Raw genomic sequence first — 25,052 nt, forward strand, 5'->3', positions numbered from 1 at the left:
TAGAGCTGTGGTTTTATGCAGGACAGTCAAATATATGGATTTGACCTGCCAACTTAAATGCTGACTGGGTGAGTCTTTTTTCTTTTGTACTGGGATTGTGTTTCATGTCTGATATTGAAGAAATACCCTTGTGCAATCTATGCTAATTCATTTATAAGGCAAAAAAACCAAAAGATTGTCACCTTGACAGATTGAATGGTTTGTGTCCGTGTTCAATAGTAAAATGTTAGAACTGAACAGAAACACAAACAGCAGTGAGTGAGCATTCCGTGCCTTAGAGTTCACCACATGTTCCCTAAGGCCATGTATTTTGTAGAACAACCTTTTTTTCAACTGCAGCTTTGCATATTGAAGGGACTTACGAACTCAAGATCTGAAACATTAAAATGTGTCATGCTGGAGAGGCCTGGAGTACCTGTTGGACAACGGGCACTTGCACACATCTCTGAGTTGTGCTTGTTAGAGTCCTGGCTGGCAGGCCAGCAGTAGAGGTTTCTGCTGCTTTTAGGTGTGAAACCTTTTGTGTTCATGGATATGGCTGGGCAGATTGCTGTTAGGAGCATGGGGAAATTAGTATTTGTTTTCAAGCATCTTGACATATCAGGCCTCTCTCCTCATATGTCATGCAGGTTAGAGCAGGGTGCCAATAAAGGGGGGTTGCAGGGCTGATCCCTGTACGGGCCCTTCACTTAAGAGTAGGACTCAATGATCCCTTCCAACTCAGAATATCTAGTGATTTTGTAAATCATACTTTGGCATAACTCAGAGAAATGCAGAGCCAGATTTCTTGTAATATTAATTTATTTGCATTTCTTATATATATGTGTGTGTTTGTTTTGGTTACGTTCTTCTCGTTTGAAGGCAGATGAAACTGGACCAGCCTTTGCTCTAAGTTGGAGGAGCCTGAAAGCCTTTTGCCGAACACCTGCTTGGCTGTACCTCCATTGGCCATGAGGGTGGATAAGTCTGAGTGGATGTAAAGTTCAGCTTTGGTTGTGCCTGGCAGTGAGCAGTACCCAAGCTCATGTGCCAGCTGTGCCACGTCTAGAAGAAGGGGCCCCGGTCTTGGTGGGGTGCCTGGGCTGCTCCTCCCACTGGCTTTTTCCAGCTGCCATGAACCACTGGAGCAGTGTCCAGCAGCTGGAATGGGATTGGCAATGGAAGCCTCAAAAGTCTTGTTCGCTCTTCTGTTAGAGCCTGTGCAAACGCCATAACGTGCATTTAGAGTAAATAATGTCGCACAAGAGATGTTTAGAGCTGACTGTGGAGTTAGATCTAGAACAGTTTTGTTAGGAGATGGGCGTGAATGAAAACTTTACAGTGTAACGGAGGTACTTCACTTTCACTGCAGACAGCTTTAGGTGTGGTTTGAGATCGGAAAAAAACTCATGGAAATTTAAGTTCAACAGTGGCGGTGTGCCTTTTACATTGCTACAAATTTTCATCTCCGCCGGTGCCTGCTGAGTAGCCGAGGAAGGGAGGGAGGGAAGGCGGAGCGGCCGCCGTCCCCGCTAGATGGCGGCCGTGCCCTCCTGGCTCCGGCGGCCGCGGAGCCCCCGCCTGGGCCGGACGGAGCTTCGGCGTCCGCGGCGCTCAGGGACGTCCGGGCGGCTGCGTGTGAGCGCCTGCAGCCTGCGCCTTTTTAATGACGTGTGCCACTGGCTGTAAGCTGCTGGTTTCTCTGCTTTGTTAGCATTTTAGAAAGTGAAGGTCGAAACTCCGTTGCAACTGGAATTTTTTCAGTATCTTCCAAGAAGAAGAAAGTTTTATAAAACTGAATTAACAACTAGATGATTTATTAGCCATTGTGGTCGTTTGGCCACGAGAAAAAGTGCAGTAGAAGAGATGCCTCTTGTTTATTTTGGGTTGCTTTAGTATGGTTTGGTTTTTTGCAGTATGCATTATTTTAAATTCTCTCTAAGGTAAATTTGTGAGGTTTATGTGTTTTTTGTTCTGTAGCAGTTTCAGCTCATTTTTATAAAAATTCAAAAGTTAGTACTTTGTTGGTTTTGGGTTGTTTTGTTTTGTTTTGTTTTGAGGGAAGATTGGGGTTAATGTGAAGGACCTACTCGTGCATTAAATAGGTCATTTCTTTGAAGACCAGGTCTTGAGGATGTCAGAATTTCTGCTACTAACTTCCATGTTCTGTTACAGTAAATTTTTAGTCTTACAGTGCAAACATCCTGGAGTGCAAATTCTTCGAGTTGCATGGAGCAGCCACTAGTGTGAACAGCATGAGTTCATTTTCAGTGCTTGTTTTTTACTGCCAGAATTTCACTATTCAGATTTCTTACTCTGAATATCATTCTGACCCTATTTAATTAGAAATTAATACAGAAACATTTGTAGAGGAAAGTTTTGGAGAACATAATTATTTTAGTGTGCACATACGTTGTATAATTGAGTAGACTTGGGAAAAAGTACTAAAGCAGAAAAAAATAGGCAGAAATGTTTAGTACTCTAATTGATTTTTGAAGAAAATGCAGCAGCAAAAGTATTTAGGTATGTAAAGTGGTCTAAACTGTCTGGAATTTGTAAAGACAGGGCACATGCTGAGCATTAGTTACTCAGTATGTTTGTGTTGTTGATGGCACAAGAAATTATTTTTTAGTTACAGTATTAGAAGAGTTGATACCAGCCTAGGTACGAATTCCTTATAAGGGGTTATTAATCAGTTATGTTGTTGTGCTTGGCTGAAATTTATAGTTGAACAACCCAGTGCAATAGCAGATGCTGTGCAACTTGCAAACACAACTTTAATCTGTGCAGTATCTCTGCAGAGTAGAATGTCATGCTTTGAAATGTGTGCAGTATGTGATTGGCAGTAGACTTTGTGAGAGGAACCCACTTCCCTGGTTATTTGTCCCAGTCTGTTGATACTTACACTAAATTGTGATTAAAGTAACTTCAGCTGTATGACATCAAGCAGCTTCTTCACTGCAACACTACCATCCCTTACAACTTAAAGGTTGTAAGCTCCTTCCTACTTACTTCCAGTCTGTTTTGCTCTTCCTGTTGAACTGTTAAAATTTTAGTAAGCATTAGCACTTTGCAAATTCTCTTTTTCATTATGCTGTTTCTTGTCTTTCGCTTTCTAAGTGAAACACAGGTAGCAGTTATATATGATGTGGGAGCACAGCCCCAGCTGTGTATCTGAAGTTTAGGCAGTATAGTCTGAGTTTAAGGCTAACCAAGCCTCTCCATGCCCTTAGTCACATTTCTGCAAATTTCATACATCCTAGTATGTCATTTGCAGCTAATTCCTGCTAGCTGTGCAGAGTTGTCAAGTATTTTAATTTTTATAATAGATGTGTCATTTCAGGCCTCAGCTCTTCAGCCTGTAGTACTGAGGCACTCTGGTCATTCTGCAGGAGCTCCTTGCAAATGCCTGAATCATTCTTTCCTGAGATGCTGTTGGCATCACCGCGATGTGTCTCCCTGGCTCCGCTTGCCATTGCACGAGTCAGGGAACAGCAGAGCAGGCAGCTTTTCTTCAGTCTCATCCTGCCATGCCACGTGCCAGCCTGTCAGCAGCAGGGAGAGAGAGCCCTCAGGCTGTGGTGCTTTCGGGGAACACGGCTTTGAACAGGAAGGCTTGGGGTGGAAGAGGATTGCTGAGGAGCAGGTGATGGGCAGGTGCTAACCTGGGTGTCTCAGAGCCCACCTTGGGCACCCTCTCTGGCTCCATTAGCCCGGGGTCCCAGCTCCTTTCCGGGAGTTGAACAGGAGGTGAGGCTCAGGTACCAGCAGGCAGCTGCGAGCCCTGTGAGGGGTGGTTGTTCTCAGCTGAGCTGGCAGTGCCAGGCGCTCCCGAGTGATGAGGTGGCACTTGCAAGCCAGACTGGAGTCCTTCTGTAAATAGTACTGGGTAGCAGTGCTGCAGAGGGGAACGATTTATGAAGACAGTGTCTGCAGTTTAAAATAAAGTGTTACAACAGCTGCACAGACCCAGATTTTAAGGTTCTATGTTCCAGTTTTAAATGTTACAGTCCCTCTAATTTTGGATTATTTTGACTAGGCACAGCTGTTAAGCCTTTCTCTCTTGCCTCTCCTCTCCCTGAAGAACATAAGCCTCTAAAAGTCTATGGTTGTCTGTTGTAATATGAGCCTTGCTGGCTATCACATATTGAATAAATGTTATTAACTACCTGGTGATTAATTTGGAAGAGAGAATGGAGAGTAACTTGGAATTGGACAGTGACTGAATAGAAAAACACTTTGACTTGTGGCAGAAGATTTTTCAAAATTATGTGCCTAAAAATACACATTTATTAAGAAATTCTTTAACTTGGTTTGTTTTGGGAATCATATCTATATATGTCAAATCTGAAAATCGTATAAAAAGGTTTTACAGGTGTTTCTTCAGAAGGCATTTTACTCTTCTTGCCTAAACTGGCTGGCCTATTATAGTTGCCTTCCCAGGATGTTGAGTGAATCAACGCCTTTGAGAAGTAAGATCACCTCACCTATGTAACAATAGGCCAGTTAAATTACAAAGAGCACATACTAAATGTTTTTGTAATTTTGTTAATGTTAAATAAATCTCTGTTACTAATTTAATTTCCTGAAGTAAAATACGGGGTATTTTATACATCTGAATGTCTTTTGCAAAATGTCACAAAAAACCACATCAGGTTAAACAACAAGAACTTGAACCATATCACAAAATGCAAGTTGCGGCATTAAACAAACCCTACAGAACATGGATTACAAATTTGCCAGTTCATAATGAATTAAGTAAATTGATAAAATCATGTTTTGGAGTCTGTTTTTTGCTTTTTATGTCTGATGGTAATTTTCCAGCAGTCTAGTTTTAATGAAAACATTTACTCATGTAAATGAGGGTTTCAATTTGCTTGTGTTGACAATATTATTTATTTTCAAAGGGAAAAATCCTTTCTTTCTTTATCACCTACTTTCAGAAATCTTCTGGAATGTACCAAGGAAATGTCATCCTTCCTTTGACATTCGTGTTTTGTTTGGGTTTTTTCTTTTATTTTAGTTTCTATGAAGTAGTGTAAACTCTAGCTTAATTTGATCTGGCATCCCTGCAGTCGAACATTTGTAAGTATCTTGTATTGTGGCCCATCTGGGTTGTCATAGAAACTGGAGACCTCCATCCTCCTCATTGTTGTTGAAAATGGAATGCAAACAGGGCATCAAAATGACATTCTTTGTAGTACAAGTGAGAGCCCTGTGAAGATCCAAACAGAAAGGGTTCTTACTGGACCTATGCTCCTGTGGCCTGTTGTAGCAGTTGTTACAGTACACCCTGTTTTCTCTGGAATATCTAGCAGCTAGGCAATAGAAAAAAATGTGAGGATCGTAAAAAAGCCAAGCTTGTGTGGTTAATCTTGTCCACAGCTTTTTCCTCTCTATCTGTTCTTGATGTATTTGTCTTGGACTGGACTGTTAACTAGTAAGGAGATCAGAGCATGTTACTGCAAATCATTTGCACTGCAAGGGGCTGAAAGAACCAATTATGTAGCATGTCCATGCGGTTTAATGTTTTTCTGCGCTGATCTTCTATCCTCTTACAAGAAAAAACAGGCAAATACTTCTGGCAAATGTGTTGAAAGTTTGCACTTGCAAAATAGTAGAAATGCCAAGTGATCATTCTTCAAATCTGCGTGCATTTAACAGATATAATTGCAGAATCACACACGGCTTCCCTTCCCCCACGTATACTCCAGCTGTGTACTCAGCAGTTCTGCTGGCTTGCTGCTGAATGGTCCTGTCTCCTCCCCAGGACAAAGAACCTTTGAAATCACTGCTGAATACTCGCCAGTGCTGCCAATGGTACATGATTGTGGATTTCCAAAATAGGTTGAGAAATAATTTTCTAAATAGTGACTTGCTCATCAACCGAGAGACAGGCTCCGTCAGCACAAAGGGGGCACAGGAACAGTTTGGTTTTGTGTGTGGGAGAAAAATCTTAGTACAGTCTGTTCATGCTGAGCATGCTGTTGCTGGCCTGAAAGCAGCTGGCTCTATAGCCTCTGCTGCTGGTGCAGTTTCTCGAGCAATGTGGGTCACTGGGCAGGCTTCTGATCTTCTCTAAATTGATTAAGGAAATGAGATTCTGCCCCTGTGCAAAAGATGAATGCTCTAGTTCAGAGCTACTCAGTATGAGAATCTGTGCTGCAAAGAGTTAAAGGCTTGGAGCACAACTCCCTGTTTCGTCATTGCTCTGGTAAATTGGAAGAGGAAGATGAGAAATGTGGAGGCAGAGTGCTACAATCCTGCATTATTTGTCTAGTTCATAATAAATACATTTGGAATGCTGAAAAGAGTAGGAAAAGGCCTCTAAATTATTATTACTGTTTACATAGTGCTAGTACATGTTAAATATTTCAAAAGATCTTTGCAGACTTGGTTTTCAGTCTACAGAGCATTGTGTGCTAATCATACAACCTAACAGCAAGGAAGCAAAATAGGAAAAACCATTAAGAATGTGGGTCTGTGGGGTTAAATCAAGCATGGTTTACTGCTCAGTTCTTGCTTATGTGTATATGAAATATACATTAAATAAGGACTTTTTTCGTCAATGAAAATACACTGAAAAAATCTCAACATATTCCCTGCACTACTACTTGTGTCACCTCAGACTTCCCTCTGGGCATAGGCCTGACATATCAGTGAGAAGGGACTTTAAAAGGGATTAGTATGACTGAAGTGTGCCCTTTTTTTCAAGTCATTCTGATAAAATGTAATGCTTTCTTCTATAAGCCCTCCATGGCAGTGAGAAAGGACTAATTTTTGCTTGTCTGACTTCATTACTTTTCAATTCAGCTTTACATTGTCTGTGAATGCTCTTTGCTTGTGTGAACCTGTTTTTTCTTACTCTTTTCTGTGTTTCCTGATTTTGTTTTTTGATATTGCTCTTTGTTGTCTTCTGAGCTTCCTCACAATCAGTGACAGCTTGACTGTCTTCCTGTGCAAACTGACAGACGTGTTTTGGATTTTACTGTGATTTTGATATAGTCACAGAATAGCCTGAGTTGTAAGGGACCCAGAATGATCATCAAGTCCAGCTCCTAAGTGAATGGTCCATACAGAGATTGTACCTATGAACTTGGCATTATTAGCACCATGCTCTAACCAACTCAGCACAAACATGTTTATATGATCCTCCACACAATTGCCATGAAAGTCGTACTGGGCTCATAATTATTAGTGGCTATACAGTGCACAGTCAAGTATTTTTGTTTGCATGTTAATGGGTTGGGGTTTTTTTGTTTGGTTGGTTTTTGTTGTTTTGATTTCTACAACACCTATTACACATTCTTGTTATAATTGGTTGATATTTTCTCAGATTTTGGTCATGGTGGTTTTTTTTTCAAAGTAAAGCTAGGTCACTATTTACTTACATGCACTTGCATGTATTTAGTGATATAAAAGTTTGCATGTGTAGGATAGATCTTTTAAAAGCCTCTTTCCTCCGCTTACGTCCTGTCTCAACTCCAGCTGAATTACAATAAAGGATAGTTTTACCAAAACAAACAAATAATTATGCTCTATTTTCTTGAATATGTGCTCTGTTTTATTTGTTAAGAAATAAACCCTGAAATTTTTTTCCCTAAAACAGCCCTGCATTTCAGCATCAAATTTTTGTTCAGAGGTAGTGTGAGGGAAAATGTTTTTTCAGTTGTCTCTTTCATCTAATAGCCCCTCAACCTCAGATTCCACAGAACCTGCTCCCTAATATTGAAGCTCCTTTCATCTTCTCACTTTTTGGAGGTTATCTGAGAAAGAGAATTAACGTGGGGGCTTATTTTTACGAATGGGAGTTTAAAAGGGTAAACATTACATGTATAAAATTTTAATTAAACTCTTGTTGCAAAGACAATGCAGCTTTAAGGTGATTTTCTGAGTTAATAATAAGAGGTTGAGATCCCAGTATGGGTAAAGCTACCAGACCTGAGGACACAAAGCAAGATGGCTTGCTGTAACAACCTGTGCTTCAGTTGCTAGGTTTCTGTAATCTTTCAGTCCTTCTCAAAAGTGCAACATGTGATTCCTTTAAAAAAAAATCCATCTGTGTGAAACCATGTGGAGGCAAACTTACTACTGTTTTGTGATTTACAGCTGTTAGAGACAGATGTGATAGGTGTTTTTAGAGAAACATTAGAGAGACCTAATGATGCTGTTTCTTGGAGGTCTGTGGGTTTTGAGCTAACGCTTCCACATTCGCAGCTGAATTGTCATACAAGAAATGCTGAGTGAATGTCAATGAAATAATACTTCTGAGTTTCATTAAGACTGTCTGATACCTCCTAGTGCAGGTTTAGCTTGTCAGACCAGTTTGTAGAATGAAATGTGTTTATCCAGTTATACATTGCATGTTCTCTGCAGTAAGTAGCAAGTCAAACATATGGTGTGAAAAAGATCTTGCACTTCATTATGTGATGAAAATATGTTTAATGTTTTTGTTTAATCTTAAAAAAAAAACCACCAAACTAATTTGCCTTTTAAATCTAATATGGGCCTGAAGTGGCACAGAAGAAATCTTGGACTTCCCTAAAACCACGTATAATATATTGTTGAGAATTGCATAAAGAGGTATTACAGGACAGCTTACTTTCTCTTTCTTACCTCTTTGTGCTGGGTTAAAAGATCTATTCAGCCACCTCATGGGCCCCCCAAATGCTCAGGAAATCTTCTCCACTGACATAACAAAAAAGAAATGTACTTGGATTATTTTTGAGAGGTCTTCTGTACACAGAGAATAATAAGACAGTGTAGAGCCAAAATAGTTCCTTTTGAAATATTTTCTAAGAGGTGTTGGGAAAATAACAAACATTACCAAAAAGTTCAAAAAAGGTGCATTTCTCAGGTGGTTAGTTAAAAATTCTTCATCAGCTGAAATTTTGCGTTTTTCAGAGGTGAGCATAGCCCACTTGTCAGAAAACAGTATTCCAGATGGGGTTAGCAGTGATGGCTGACTGCTCCAGGAAGTGGAAGCACTTTCTGCAATACTCAGTTCTGAAAGCAGTTTCAACACTAGCTGCTTACAGCCAGGAATTTTGGAGCTTTAAGTCATGATTCTAGCACATACTTCAAAAAATATGAGAGCACAAGTTACAGAGGTACTGGGTACAATTCATGTGTAAAAATCTTTTTTACAGAAGTAGGAGCTACGTGTGGCACAGAAATGTTGTTCTGCTTTCCTTCAGTGCTATCCTAGTCTGACAAATTTTAATCCTGGCTCAAGCAAGATTTCATTGGATTATAGCATTGAAGCCCTGTGGATAGATTTTCACAGAACAGGAGATAGTGATGCTGTAGTTAAATTTCTTCAATGTCCTAATTGTGTTTGTTTCAAATTTATTAGGTGAGTGATAAGAGTGATATTTAATAGAGAAATTATATCCAAGAGAATTAGTCTTGCACTTTGTTGATATCAAATGTATCTCAACAAGATCATTCATTATTCTTCAAAAAAATTGTTGTTAAAAAGATACTTGTGTTCATACTTTGATCAAGTGTGTCTTAGAGGTAAGAACTGCCCTCTGTCTATTCAGCTTTCCTGAAGCAAACTCAGTAGCCTGACAGTTTTAGATTCTCTGTGGTTGATCACATCCACGAATTCTGAATTCCTATCATATATTACAGGCTTAGATGGCACAAGTTAAATTACACTAAAGACTGAATTGGCATCTTTAGAGTAAATTTAAGAAAATTGGAGAAAGGAAGCCCAAAATCTATTGTAGATGTAGAAGGTGAGTCTAATGGCCTTTAATGATCACCCTTGTAAACCAAGTCTCTTCAGGTTATTTTTAGGTGGGTTCCGTAGCAGTATTTACCTTCCTGCTATAAGAGAACTGCCTCTGTTCTCTTTGTACTGGAGAGGATCTTTGACAACGGGCACCAGAGCTCTGAAGTAAAATTCCTGAACTATTCTGAACAAGGACTGGAAGAGGCTGGATTCATTACTTGGCTTTTAGCACAAACAGATTTTGTTTCAGACTCTTCAAACTTACCAAGTCTTAGAAAACAGCAGTCATTTCAAAATTTTAGCTGAAGGTTGGGAAACCTACAGTAGAAGTAAGTTATATTTATTTATGGAGATACATGCATATGCAAGTATCAAAATATGTTAAAAAACGGGAGAGGCATGGGAGAGGATAATGGAGCTAATAGCAAAAGCAATATTGCCATCCCTCATTTATATGGACCAGTTCCATATACCACTTTATATTGTGAAGTAATTTAAAACAGTTTAAAAATTCAAGGGCTTGTGTAAAATGTCATTCAAAAATGCAGATTTTGTAATGTTTCATTTATTTTTAAAATAATTTGGGTTCTGTTCCAGATTGTTTACAATCCCTCCTTCCAAATTTGTTTCCCTTTTATCTGTGTAAGCATGTGCTGACACTGTTACCCAGTATACACAAATGCTAATCTACCTTCATGCACATGGAAAATAGCTTTCCTGGCACTGAGTTTAAAACTCTCATAGAATACATTATTAATTGAAGAAGTCTGTCTTTTTAGAAAAGCTTCATTTATGTGGTCACTGTTGTGAAAGGTTATAGAGAAATATAATGCTGTTTGTAAGCAGTGTGGTCCTCAGAACATACAACAAACAACCCCAGATACTGAAAGTGCATTTAAAAAAGATTTACATTTCAAAAGTAATTTTCCTTCTCTGTACTCTGGTTGCATACACTAACGTGATCTAATTATAATGTAACAACTTCTTTTCTATTGCCCTGCATGCCTTAGTGCTCTAAATACATTTCTCTTGGCAGATCTTTGCAGTGAGGTGAAAGTGTGGTAACTGTTGGGTTCCCCATTGTAAATAATTCCCTAGTTCTGCATTTGGCTTTCTAATAGATCATGTATCTCTGAAGTTCAAGGGGTAGAGTTGTGAGGGAAGTGGATAAGGTGAGGCTGGTGTCCATGTGTGTGTAATTCAGCTGAATGTGACTGCAGCTCAGTGACAGAGCGCCAGCGCAGCTCCTGTGAGCGCTGCCGAGCTGAGCTGTTCCTTCCGTGCCACGTGCTGGTCTTGCAAATGCTGCCGAGCCTTATCAAACACTGCCAGTTGGTGCTGCTGCTATGAAAGCACAGGGGAGCTCTCATGTGGAAGGTTAATGGAGTGTAATTAGAAAGAAGAATGAACTGCTCAACCACTCTATCTCACTCTACCTGCACTGAGAGTGACAAGTGCTCTGATCTTTTATAAACCCTAGAGCAGAGGTTTAACAGTCTAAAATTATGACAGTATAACTGTTGAACAAGCAGTCACACTGTGGAGAAGTAGCATGAACTTAAGGGTAGGAATGTTTATATTCCCTTATGTGGACTCTATTAGTACTTTTTGCATGCAAGATATTGTCCATAGTTATATAGCAAGTCTCAAATCCATTCTCCTGTGGAGTATCCATGGATGTCAGAAACATCTTTGTGTGCCGTGTGTGCCTTCTTCGTGTCTGCATATCATATAGCCATTACCTTGTAGATGAAGTGATGGCACCATCCTAGGTCTCTGATACCAAGGCATTAAGCTTTCATAGAGAAGAGTTCTGGTGGAAGCAAGAACAACTAATTTTTGATTCAGGGAGAATTGGGCAGTTTGCTTTGTATCAAGTGTATTAAATTTTTGTCCTCCACATCTTTGTTTTTCAGACAAAAGGTGCTGGATTATGCTGCCAGATATTCTGAAGGTGCTTGTAGTATCATCAGGTTGATAAGGGGAAATTTGCCCAGCTAGTCCAAACAGGCAATCCACATTCTGCATTGCAGTGGAAGGGAAAAAATCTCAGCAAATCTGACCTGAAGAATTTATTTTTCCCATTCCATGTCTAAAAACAATAAAAACCTAAGTATGTTAGGAAGGCATACAATAAAAGGCAATCAAAGGAAGAAGAAAACCTTGCTTTGCCTCTTTTTCTCTACCTATGGCCAGTATCTTCTGTTTCAGAAGAAGGTGAAAAAAGAACCTTGAGTATATCTGGTTGCTTGTGCCTCTGGACATGTTCATGTTCTAAACAGTAAGGCTGTCTTTATGTGGAGTTTCAGTGCTGGAGAAGCACGCTGGGAACAGTGATGGCACTTGCACTGTCCCTCATAAGAGAGGAGAATGAGCAGAGGCTTCCCAAGTCCCAGATCCCTCTCCCCTCAAATCTACTCTATAGTCTGCTCCAAAACTCAGATTAATGATTTCCTTTGGAAAGCTGTATACCCTTTTTCTAGAGACTTTAAACCATGGTAGGCCATTACCTCTCATGTTGGGCTGGTCCAGCATTTAACCATATCTGCATCTTATTTCCTGAATTTCCTTATTTCCTGATATTCCTAGAATTTGTCTACCTTCAAGTTGCAGATACAGAATCATCATTTAACACTTCTCAGAGAAAGTAAAAATTCTCCTGTCACTGGATTTCTTTTCTGTGTATAAATATCTGTACTCAGTGAGTAGTTGCCTCTCAATAAACTGGATATGCAGAGCCTCTGTAAGCTTCACATTATACAGCGTATTTTGTTGGATCCTTGATTATGGTTGTGGTCTTCATTGAACTGTCTCCAGTACCTCTGCATCCCTCAAAAAAAGGGGAGCTTTCTATTCTCTTGGGAAAATGCCTGTTCTTGGGTGTTTTAATTTAAGATGGTGGTAGTTCAGCAAATCTTCAGTTATTGAGTAGTTTTAGCCATACTTAGTGGCGATAAACACAGTTGCTTTCTCCATACCACTTAAATTGGGAAGGCAAGGAAGAACCATGGCTTTGTTTTTCAGAGAGTTTGCTTCAGAGAGTCCACAAACCTTGATGCAATTGAAGGTCAGCAGTTTGGAACTTCTGCAGTGATTTAATTTGATGTCTTCTCTGTGAAGCAGGCATTTTTCTTTGTTTTGATTGTCCTTGGTTAACTAAAGAGAATAGGACAGCAGGTATGTTTAGCTGAACAGAACTCCTATATTTGATATACTGTTCAAATTACTGGGAAGAAGAGAAAAATCTCTCATCTGAGTGAGGTGAAACTGTGACTTTTTGCTCTAATGACTCGTTCTGCTTATGAAGTAGAGATCACCAGTGAACTGTGATGTGATGTTATTAGTGATACATTTTAATTGAATTGGCACTAAACAGTATTTAATTGACAACAGGGAAAATGCTGGTGTTAGTTTGTGACATTGGTAAAGCAACTGTGGATAGGAAATATTAGATGCTGTTACCAAAATCAGAGTTGTCAATAGCGGGTTTTATGATAGAGTTTGATCATCCAGATCTTTCTATTCACAAAAGAATGCATTTCTATTCTGTAGTTTAGTAAAACTAGTCATCTTGCTTGATATTTCTGATCATGCATGAGGCACATGAGCATGAACTGTGTGTGTGTTTCCTTTCGTGAGGAAGAGAGGAGGTGTGATTCAGTCATGAGAATAGCTGTAGGATGCACAAGAACCCTACTGAAGCTGACTAAATTTTAGTCAAGGACTGTGATACTGTGCACATTAAAATGTCAGTAGTATGTTGTAAAATTACTTTATGACTATGCTTTCCCTTTGAGTTATTCAAAATATGAGGAGTTACCAGATTAAAAGTATACTTCTCTTTAGGTTGTTTGTTTCTAAAACATGAAATAAGTTTACTTATTTAAATTGCCCTACTTTTCTTGCTTAATGCAGACAAATTCGGTTTAAAGGATGTCATGTTATGAGGTAAATCACAGGTAGGAGAAGAGATGTAGTGAGACTGGCCTGGCAGAGGTGTTTGGCTTTAGTAAACAGCTACTGTGTATAGATGCAAATGGCTTTCCCATGGGGGTAGCTATTCCTGTGTATTCTCCTGCATAAGAATAAAAATCCACAGTATTTTTTTGTTCTGAGATTTTATATTGCAGGTGTCAGTCTATGACAGATTTTACAAGACCACATTACATGGTTCTAGTAAACTAGCTTCAGCTGGAAATCACACAGACTTTTTTTACATTGAAGTACAAGACTCTTGTTTCATTTCTGAAACTATGTCTAGATGACTTTTTTATTTTTTCCCTTAAGAAAGGCTTTTTTTTAACCTTGAAAACGACAAATGGGTGTAGAACAATAAGATGGACAAGATAAAAGTAGAATGAGCACCTTTTCCAGTGTAGTCAGCAGTTTAATTCTTTAATTTCTTCAGTGTTTTCATGTTGAATTTATCCCCATATCCTTTTACCAGTTTGTATTTGTACTTGGAAGTAGTTTGTAAAGGAGAAAAACCTAAACCAAGACAAACTTTGTGAAAACTAGTCAAATTAAAAAAAAAAAAAATTCCTTTAAATTATTCATTAATTACATTCAAAGTACTGCACTTTATTCCTGTTCCTGTTCTGTTTTGCCTGTTGTCACACAATTAATTCCCCATTCATTAATTCCTTCATTGTGTAATTATTGTTGCTGTTCTTGCAAATTTCTTTCGTTAACATATGTGCTGGGGTAAGAAGCTAGATATTACACTTAATATGTAAGCTGCAGGAAAACATTGTATGTATGCTGTCTCTACTGGTTCGTTCTCTGTGCTCTGCTTTGTGCAAGAGTAAATATTCTAAAACAGGAAGACAGTGATGCATAAGGTATCTCATGGTACAGCATTCCCTTCCAGAAATTAATTGGTCTTGTGGTGCTGCAAATGGTAAAAGACATGGTACTGAAAATAAAGAAATCAAGAAGTCACATAAAGCAGAATAGCACAACAGCTATTTTTTTACAATTTTAATTCATAATTCTAGCTATGTTTTTAAATTTAAAAAATATTAAACATTCTCCCCTGTTAAGAATTAAGGAATGAACATTATTTTCAGAACTGTCATAATCCACTTCTGAATGATTTCTAGCAGCTTTAAGTGGTGTTTCTCTATCATAAAGGAAATATTCAGTATGTCTTTCAAAGTATTTGTGTTCATGTCTGAACTCTGTGTTTGTTTCAGAATTACACCTATAGGAATTAATTTAAAATATAATTGTGATAAGTCTACCAGCATTTTTAATGATAAAAATGCTTTTCACATCATGCCAATGCTATCTAATAATATTTATCTGACATAACATTAAAGTAGATTTTTATGGAATTAAGTTTTATGTAAATTCCATTTTACACAAGGTACTAGATGCCATAGTCAGAAATTGTATTAAAGATGTTAAGACTGCAAAACAAACTCATTAATTTGGAGGGTTCCAAAACTAAGTGGTTCATCTCTAGTGCCCATCTGTATTCTAAGTGTATGTTCATCCCACAGGACCATCATGGCAGAGGCAGGAGAAGCATTCAGTTGCCCTCACATGCTCTGCAACCTCTTTTAGATGTGCAGAAGTCCTTGTGTCTTTGTGCTGCTTTTAGCTGTGTTTTCTGTGAGCTGAATGCAGCACATGCTCTTTGGGACACTTGCTGGAGTGTTGGCGATGCAGCCATTGACTTGGTGAGGTTAGATACCCATGTATTTTAACTAAGGCTTTTAAAAAAAATACAGGTTTTTCAGCTATAAAAAGAAATAGGGTGCGTTGCAGTAATGATGCCCAGTAAGGCACTTGAGTATAAGGTGAAAGTGGCCTCCCAGTCCAACTGCTACATTTCTGTTCAGTGTTCAAGCACCTCTGCCTCAGGGGGAGCCTTTTCTGACTGAAAGATATAGGGGCCATTTTGATCACCCTTAAGAAGAAGGAAATTATATCACTCTTTTTTCTGGAAATAAAATTCTTCCTAATTTAGTTGGTTTAGATTTAGTTGATAAAAAGATCTGGCCATAAGTGAAGCATAGCCACAAGTGCAGAATTCCATAAAAATAGAGTATAACCACAGAAATAGCTGTAAGTATTTCTATAGTCCTTAGATCATTCTTTCAATGGAATTTAATTCAAGCTGGTTTGTACAAAAGGGTTTTTTTTCATTACTGGTGTAGATTCTGTGTCATCAATTTCTATAATTGGATTTCACTATTTTAAATTTTAGATACCATCTTAAAGCAGTAAATGAGTGTACAATTACTCTCCTTGCTTGTAATCTTTCCATTCTCAGATTCCATTCCCAGAATGCACCCTCTTTACAGGTTAAAGACTAATTGTAGCACATCTCTAAAATCTTGTAGCTTCTTTCTGCCATGGAAATTCTGGTATCTTTCTCTTTGGGTAGTGACTGGGAATAGGATTGATAAAGAGAGAGAAGGGAGGCTGGAAAGGAAGGTTGCAGAGTAGTGAAATTCCCTCTATCTTCCCCACTTCCAAGTTGGAGCATACTTGAAATTAGTACTTCCTCTTAACCATTTTGCTCACAGCAGTAGCCAGCTTTTCTATCCCAGAGTACATCTTGCTTGTTGGAGGGCACCGGTAACCGAGGATCCATAATAGCTGACTTCCTGAGATTGGGAGAGTGGGAAAGCATGTCACTGGCAGGCAGCTGAGCAGCTCAAACCACATCAGCTTTGGTTTTGTGAGATGAAATGGATGCATTGCAATGTTATTTAGTGTGCTAGTTTACTATCTCATTTTAAAAATATCTTTATATTTTAATTTTTATTGATTTTTGAAGTTTAAAAGCAGACCTTTCTTTAGATATGGATGTTTTTCTGAACATGTTTCCTGAAAGAAGAGGAAAATGTGTCACAAAATACAATCAGGGATCTAGTATTTAAAAGCAAGATGTACTCAGAGAACTACTTTTTGCTTGATTGACCAATTAAAATGGAAATAATGCTTAGCTAATAAGGATAAAAACCTTAAACTGTATTTAAAGTTTGCTCCAAGTACTTTGCTTATCCTATAACAACATATTCATGGTACTTTTTATATGAGCTCAGAGATGTCTTTTGGCACAGATACGTGATCAAGATGATCTATTTTCCGCTTAATCAAACCAAAATAATCTTCCAATGCTGTGTTAGGATCTGGCCTGTGGCATGAATGAGAAAGTGGTATAGCAAAATGTCACAATATTGATTGCAATTATTAACTTTAAGGAAGGGTCATATAAGATGTCTCGAGCTCTGAACTCAGCGCTGTGAATGGTTCCTGATGAGATTAGCAATAAAGATGTCAAGGCAGCAAGAGCTCTGAGATGATGTAGTGTGCTTACAGGGCACTGTTCAACAAATGGGTTTGGAAGTGGTCTGGCAGTAACCATTGCATAGGGCTGGCAGTTCCTTTTTGGGTAGAATGCAGTTCAGAAGAATGGATGAGATTAATCAGTTCTTTCACATTGTGGATGTAAAGAGAGGATTGGCATTCAGTTTTGAGCAAGGTTCCATAAACCTGAAAGACAAATGCTTTTCATACACTCATATTATGGCAGGAAAAGAAACTATTCTAGGAATATGAGGAGAATTAGAGCTTGAAGACATGCAGAAAACTCATGTTGTGTGCATGATGATGTGTTTGTGATTGAGTTAATCTCAATTTAAAATGTTGAAGTAGTAAGAATTAAGTATTCTTAAATATGAATGGTAAGGGAAAATGGCAATTACTACATTTAAAGAATTAGGAATATTTCTTAAGAACCCTGTGGTACTTTTAGAACACCTGAATCTATCTGGTGTTAGAGTCTCTAAGACATGCAGCTAGGACTTGATATCAGCCTTGGCAAATCTCAGTCAAACAGACTGTACTTTCTGTAGCACAAACTGTCTTTAAAATTGATTAAGAACAGTCAAATAACTGAGGAACAATTTTAAAACACAGTGTTAATGAAGTTTGACAGTAAGCAAGAGTTTCTTTATGGCACCGTCCCGTTTAGTTCCGTACGGAAGGAGGCTCTGCTGAGGTCGCTGCAGACAGACGCGTGCCGGGCGCTGGCGCGCTGCCGGGCGGCGCTTCCCGCAGGATGCCGAGGAGCCGGGAGCTGCGGGCGGAGTCCGGCAGCGTGGGCTGAGCCGTGAGAGGGGGCGCGGAGGGGGGCGCTGAAAACGGGAGATCTGCTCCGAGTTCCTGCGTACGTGCAGCCCTGAGAAACTCGTCTGGTTTTGCTAATTCAGCTGTGGACTTTGAAATATGTTGTTCAGAGCGTGTCTCTTGATAATTTCGAACAAACAGATAATCCCAACAGTGTTGCAGAGAGTAAAATTATTTCAGTAGTTTCAATGTGGTATTTTTACTGACAGTTGGTAGAAGCAGCTTATTAAACTGCGTAAGCAATTGGCATGCAGTGCAAACTTCAGTTTTACTCTCTGAATCTTAAAAGCATTAGATGTTTCTTCCAATTTAATATCTGCATAATGGATATGGATGGCAGGATATGCTGCTGCCAGGCAGCTCTCAGCAGCCTCCAACAGGATAGCGTAGACTTCCAGAGCAACGGCGTTTTACCATTCACGTTATCCATCTTGTGCCAAATATGCAGAGCGTCAGTTTTTGCACAAGGCACTAATGCAAACTGTGCTTCGGTCCTGTTTTACCCATCTCTGCAGGCTGTGGCTCAGGCCCGGGGGTGGAACAGGCAGTGTGTGAATGCCATGTGACTCACCTCGCTCCTGCTCCCCTGCTCTCCGTGCTGCCTCTTGTCCTGCTGTAGCAGTATGGCAGAGGAGTCCTCGGCCTGCCTCCCCCTCTCTCTAATATTTTTTTTTAAATCTTTTTACTAATTTTCCTCCCATTGTAAAGAACAAGATGGAAATTCATTCTTGAGCCATTGCTGCTGATATCCTCCCGTCAGGGAATCAGTAGAAGAGCATTATTATCCCTGAAATTCGTACGTGCAGCTGTGGAAGACAAAAACTCCCTTCCTGTTCATGCTGGGTATGGTAATTCTTCAGCCTCCTGTGCAGGAGGAGTGTATGTTTAGTCCATTTTTTTGCAGGTATTCTCTAAGTATGTTGCATTATTTCCTCTCCTACTTTGCTGCCTTCTCCTCTCCTCCCCCTTGGCTGTGTTTTCAGCTCTTGTATCTGCTTGCTGACGCTGCACTTTGATTTGCATGTTAACATGGTTGATCTTTGCAGAAAGCAGTTTTAAATGATTGTTCAGTTATTATGTATATGAGCAAGCTGATGGACACAGGACATTTAAAACTATGTGAAATATCTGAATTAGGGAATTGCCTTCTACACTTCTATTATTTTACCCTTGTTTCAGAAGGGAGCAAACAGTTTACAGCTTTTAGGCTTTGACAGGTTTTAGCACTTCACTGGATACAGGGTAAAATAGTTCCTTCAGACTGCTGTCCTTTACTAACTCCCTGAATTTTCAGCAAGGTTGGGCCTGTGTTTCTCTTGTCAGAGCTGAGCAGGCATCCTCAGCCAGGGCTGTGGGTTTTGTAGAAGCCAGGCAGTCCTGTACCTTCAAGTCGCTGAATTCATTCTTGCTAAAAGGTCAATCGTGTGAGCTCACACATTTCATCATTATGAAACAGGAATGTGGGGTTTGTTGCTTGTGGTTTTTATTTGGCTTTTTAATGTTCCAGTTTTCTCTCAATTTGGGAACTTGCCCTTTTTGTTATCTTCTTCTGGGCTAGAGGTACACACTCACTGTGTGAGGCATTGTGCTGTATTAGCTCATCATTGGCAAAATACTTAAAATCATAAGTATACTATATATCCACAAAATGAAGAAAACAGATATTTTGTTAGCTCAGAATTTCATAACCATGTGTGAATGAAATTTGAGGAAAAATATTCTTCCAGTTGTAGTAAATAGCTGGATTTTTTTGGTTCGGTGGTTTTTTTCATCTCTATGTTTAGTACTGTGTCTGAATATTAGTGCTTCAAAACAAAGCAAAACAAAAATTCAAAGCATTTGGTATTGTCAAAATGGTTGTATTATTTTTAACTTTATTTCTCATGTAAGTGCAACTTCTTGGGGCAACCCCCTGTCATCGCCTGGTTCTGGCAGAGGTTTCCTGACCATTCCTGTTCCCACCAGAGCTTTCATGGTTCAGCCTGTCCCATGCCTGTTGACTTCATTGTCCTCTTCCAAAGAGTGCCTTGTTGGGTAATTTCTTGGAAGTGTGCATATGCTCTTGATCAAGGGGGCTTAGGTATACAGCTAAATCTTTTTAAAGCTGTCCACATTTGGGGGTGGTTAGAGTATAGGTAAAAATGTCCATTTCTGGTCATGCCTGCAGAAGGTAAAAAAAGTCTCACCGTGTTTTCATTGTTGTCTACACTAAAGTATAATATGAACATAAGTTGTGAATACAATTATTATCCATGCAGATAACATGTATCTTATGTTGCAAGTCACCTGATCTGCTCTTAAATCCTCTTACTGTCTAAAGGTGCACAATGGCTCCCAGGAGAAGAAACCTCTTTTAAAATAATTTCAAACTTTAATGGAAGCTAAAATGTGATATGAAGCCCCTAAGCTGGAAGAAATAGATCTGTGGCATTTTCTTCCCTCAGAGAGCACTCTGATTCTTTTTCAGGTGACAATAATATTGAACAGAAGGACCATGCATCCATGCCCTTCCTGATCCCCGCTTTGCACTGATGTCTCTCACTCAGTTTCAATGCCTTGTACAAAATGACATGCCTATTGCCTTGAAGTCAGCTGGGAAGCTTCAACCCAAAGTTCTTTTTTGTCACTGTTTAGGAGTGTGTGTGTTTGAAGGTGTCAAAGCATGTGGAATTGTATAAATACAGGTTTCTGAGATCTTGCAGTTGTTTTTGAATAGGCTGAATTTTGGTCAGTGGATTTCTATGAAAACAGTGAGGTCACCTTGCTGGGCTGTAATACTCCTCTGTGGCAAATTTTAGACTGTCTATTAGATAACACCAATACTTAAATTCCAAAAAGAGAAGTCCCACTAAGCTTCTGAGCAGTTTCTTATTTACTAAATAAATATATCTTTAGGGATTATTATTTTCTCTAGTACGTGCAGCTAAACAACTGTCATCATTTCTGTTTATGATTTTGTTTATCTGGTAGAAAAGAGTGGTGGAGCAGCTTCGGAAGAATTTGATAGTGAAGCAGGAACAGCCAGACAGTAAATTTCAAATACAGCCATTGGCACAGTCAGAAAACAAACTACAGACACCACAGCCACAACCACTACAACAGCTACAGCAACATCACCATCAACAGCAGCAACAGTCCACGGCACCCTCTCCAAACGTGATAGGATCACAGGTAAAAAGCTACAATTCTTTTTCTTACTAAAGGTGAAGCTCACTGAAAATTAAAAAAAGAGAAAATGCAGAGAGAAAACTGCAAACTTTCACTTATGCCTGCTAGTGTGCCAAATGAATTTCTTCTTCTGTGAATATGCTGATATGTGTATTTTGGGTTTTTTGGCAAAAATCTCCAATCTGAGTTTAAAAAACAATGTACTGTTTCAAAGTTGAATCATAACCCCACAGAAAACAAGGGTGGCAGTGTATCACCTTTCTTAAAAATAAGTGAAAGTTTAGCAAATGATCCTGTCTTTTCCCTAGCTGCATGAATGAGTCTGACCATACCTAGTAGGTCTCCAGAAAGAGTAAATACTTTACACACTCTGGATGAGGTATATGATTTTGTTAGTCATTTATTTTTAAATGACTAACAAAATGCCCTCTACAAATGAAAACAAAATGCAAGAAAACAGTTCCTTCTTCTTTTTGCTTGGTTAATTTTAAACAGATGTAGGTCATACCAAGTCTTACTTACCTGAATTTTCAAAGATTTGTCTAAAAGTATATAGTGTTAATTGCAGAGTTCAAGTTTTAGGAAATAGGGTCTTTATTGGGAAGGTGAACTGAATTTTAGTACAGTATAGAGATATAATCCCAGAACTCAACAGAGAAAGTGGTTTGCTTAAGAGGGGAATTTCAAGTTTCTCCTGTTCAGGTATTTGAATTCACAAAAGTGTGCTAATAAAACAGCTAGAAAATGCAGAGAGGTGTTCTGTAAGAAGTGTATATGAAGTCTTTTCTTCCTGTTGATGCAATATTAGGAGCTCATGCCATCACCTGGATAGGCAGATGACAGAGTTCACCTATGAAGTTCATTTTATGCACATTGCCGTGAATCACACCCACAGCTTTGACCAGTTGTGATTCTCATCTTCCCTTTCTCTGAAAGTAGAGGCGAGAGAAATGGTTGGGCTGCTAGTTCTCTTGTTAACTCAGCAAGTTGGTTTGGGTGCACTCTAAAATGCATTTGTGAAGCTTAGCTAATTGTGGTTTTGAGAAAAGTACATTGAAGAAATGAAGCAAACCTAACTAAGGAAAACACATTTTGAGCAGCAACATCAATATCAAAGCTGAAATGGAATAAAGAAGCAAATATTACTATGTCCTAAAGTATTTATAGGCAAACAATGGATCATTGTTGTATCAGTGATCTCTGTTTCTCAGACAGGAAACATGAGAGCAGCAAGCACAATTTTGTGTGTTTCTCAGTATCCCACACTTTGAATTCACTCATTAACTTCCAGGTCATCTCCTGGGTTGTAAAAACTGAGGTTTTGTTCAAAGTTAAAGAGCCCTCTAGCGAAACAGACAAAAAACTGCTACACTCGTCTGACTTGGTACTGTATTACATGGTACAGCAGTACTTGGAAAGTAGTTACAAATTGGAAGGCAGTTTGTCCTGTCCCTTGGAAAAATAAGCCAGCTTTTATCCGTAACACTTTTCTGGTTTTATTTATGTTGTTAAAATAGTGAAGCATCCTCACTTGTTTCTGCATCTCAGGTTTTACCTCTGCCTTACTGTCTCTCAATCTCTTTCAGCAAAGAAAGGTCAAATACTTTGTCTCTTTATGAACAGTTTGTTCATGCCTGCTTTTGTAAATAACACCTTTTTCTAGGCTGTGTCACTGCAGAGAATGTTTTCAGAGATTGTTTTCAGAGCAATCAAATTTAGGAATCTAGGTTTATATGCCATAATTAACAGTGACATTTTAATATACATGTGTCCAGTGAGGTCTTTTAAAATTTTCATAAGCTAGAAGCCTGCTGAAAGGTCATATTATTGCAATATTATGTGCAATAATGCAGACTCACTATGAATGAGTTTTATTGAATATTAAGTTGAATATTAATTCAACTTCAGTATGGATTAATGCATTGACTACTTTTTAGAATAAGCAATCTAATTAATACTCAGCAAAGTAACAGGGATATTCAAGCTCTGTGATCTCACTGAAGCTGTACTCTGAGTACTTGCAAAGTTAGTAGAACCCCTTGGAAAAGTCACAGTCTTGCATTACATGATTGATTACACCTTTCTTTAAAACATTTATGGTTGAATGTAATGCTTGTGAAAATGATACCACGTTACATCTCATTGGAAAAGCTTGACTAATGTTACTGCATTATGGGAATGGATCCTCTTACTTTGGAGAAGGTGCAGCAGAGGTTGATAAGCTTGTTAGATCTCAGATAAAAAGTTAAGAAAATTGTGTTGCAACAAGGACAATTTAATTATGTTTGGGTTTTTCATAAATGTATAAAACTGAAGCATAAATTATCCTTTGATTTGGCATTATACAGGGAATTTTTTCACACTTGTGCATAATTAACAGCTAGTGGACATAGTTTAATTATTATGAAATTAGAAGTGTGAAAGTAAACTCTTTGTTTAAGGGGACAGTATTGGTGAAAACACTGAAGCATTCAATGGGAAATATATTATTTTATTAGAAAAAAGATAAAGGTCTTGTATGATTAAAGTCAAGTAGTCTAAATCAGGCATGTTCAGAACACAAAGACTGCCTGATCCCTGGTTTTCCATTTTTTCCAATGTAGAACACAGAGCTGACATCAGGAGGGAATGGTGGCTATTTAGTACTAACAGCATTTCATCATGTGACTAAAGTTTTGAAGATGCAGTGCTGTTGGTGCAATGGATTATTTACACCAAAGTGAAAAGAAATAAGATCATTTGCCATTCTGTCAAGTGTCATGTGTCATGAGTTTTCTGTTTGCATTGTGTTCTGGTTTTATATGGAGACTCTCACCTTGTTGCTTTTTGAATGAGATTTGTAAAGTCCATTTGCCTCAGCATCTTGGAAGACAGTATATTTTAAAACAAAACTCTGAAATGATAGTTGCTTCAACTTTGGAATTTTGGGCATGATGTACTGAGGCATTTCAGATAAATGCTGGTGTTACATGATTCAAAACCATTCTTTTTAAAACAGCCCAAGAGTAATCATGGTGTCAAACACATATTCCAAAACTAGCCCATTCCACAGAAGTTAAATTTAATTGTCTGCATCTGGGCAGACTAACAGCCAGCTCTTACAACTTCAGGACAACCCTATTGATGCTCTTAGGAAACAAAGTTCAGTACAAGGTAACTCTATGTATCACTAAAGCTGAGACTGGGATGCCCAAAATAAAAATTATATTTTTGTTTTTAAAAAAAACAACTTATGAATGTTTTCCCCTCTCTTCCTCTGATTGTGAGGATCACTGTAACTACAGTTTCCATTTGAAAATAGGAGTTTTATTCAGTGAGAAGCTGCATTGAGATGTTCAGTGAGAACATTGCATAGTTTGCTGCAATGTTTCATAAACCTCCACCTTAAATGTTTGACATTGACAGTGCATGTTTGGAAGTAATATGAAACTGAAAGATCCAAAATAGATATGCCAGTGCTAACACTTAATTGTAATTTTCTCAGGAATTTGTTTTGATTCAATCTGCAATGCTGCAGGTGATTAAAACAGACCAAACAGGTGCCTCAGATGAGAATGCTTCTAGCTATCCAGTTTTCAGAGGCATAAGATAATGTGCTTGTCTGAACAGCAGGTAGATAGGCTCAGAGTTGCCTTTTCTTTCTCCTGCTGTCTATTGTTTCTGACTAACCAACCCACGTCCTGTCTGATACAGAGTGTCTCTGTCTCTTACAGTGTATTTTCTGTTTCCCTTAGAAAACTGTAACTACAGCTTCTATGATCACCACTAAGACACTACCTCTCGTCTTGAAAGCAGCAACTGCGACCATGCCTGCCTCTGTTGTGGGTCAGAGACCTACCATTGCCATGGTTACTGCTATCAACAACAATCAGAAAGCAGTCCTCAGCACTGATGCGCAGAGTGCACCAGTCAACCTCCAGACAACAAATAAGGTCACTGGGCCAGGAGCTGAGGCAGTCCAAATAGTGACAAAAAACACAGTAACTTTGGTAAGCGTTTCATGTGTTTGCCCTGCAGATAT

At 38.8% G+C, this 25,052-nt stretch overlaps 1 protein-coding gene across 10 annotated transcripts in view; it reads left to right on the forward strand.

The window, feature by feature from the left end:
- Positions 1–25,052, forward strand: part of PHF21A (PHD finger protein 21A) — a 125,034-nt gene that overhangs the window by 77,918 nt on the left and 22,064 nt on the right. For 9 of the 10 annotated variants that reach the window (XM_059473515.1, XM_059473522.1, XM_059473523.1 and 6 more), the window contains 2 exons: positions 20,834–21,034; positions 24,766–25,020. In XM_059473515.1, coding sequence (XP_059329498.1) covers positions 20,834–21,034; positions 24,766–25,020 — 456 coding nt within the window. Of the gene's footprint in view, positions 1–20,833; positions 21,035–24,744; positions 25,021–25,052 lie in introns of those variants that run through there. The other variant, XM_059473525.1, reaches the window with a different exon arrangement.

This window comes from Ammospiza nelsoni, chromosome 6, assembly GCF_027579445.1.
Source record: "Ammospiza nelsoni isolate bAmmNel1 chromosome 6, bAmmNel1.pri, whole genome shotgun sequence".
NCBI lineage: Eukaryota > Metazoa > Chordata > Aves > Passeriformes > Passerellidae > Ammospiza > Ammospiza nelsoni.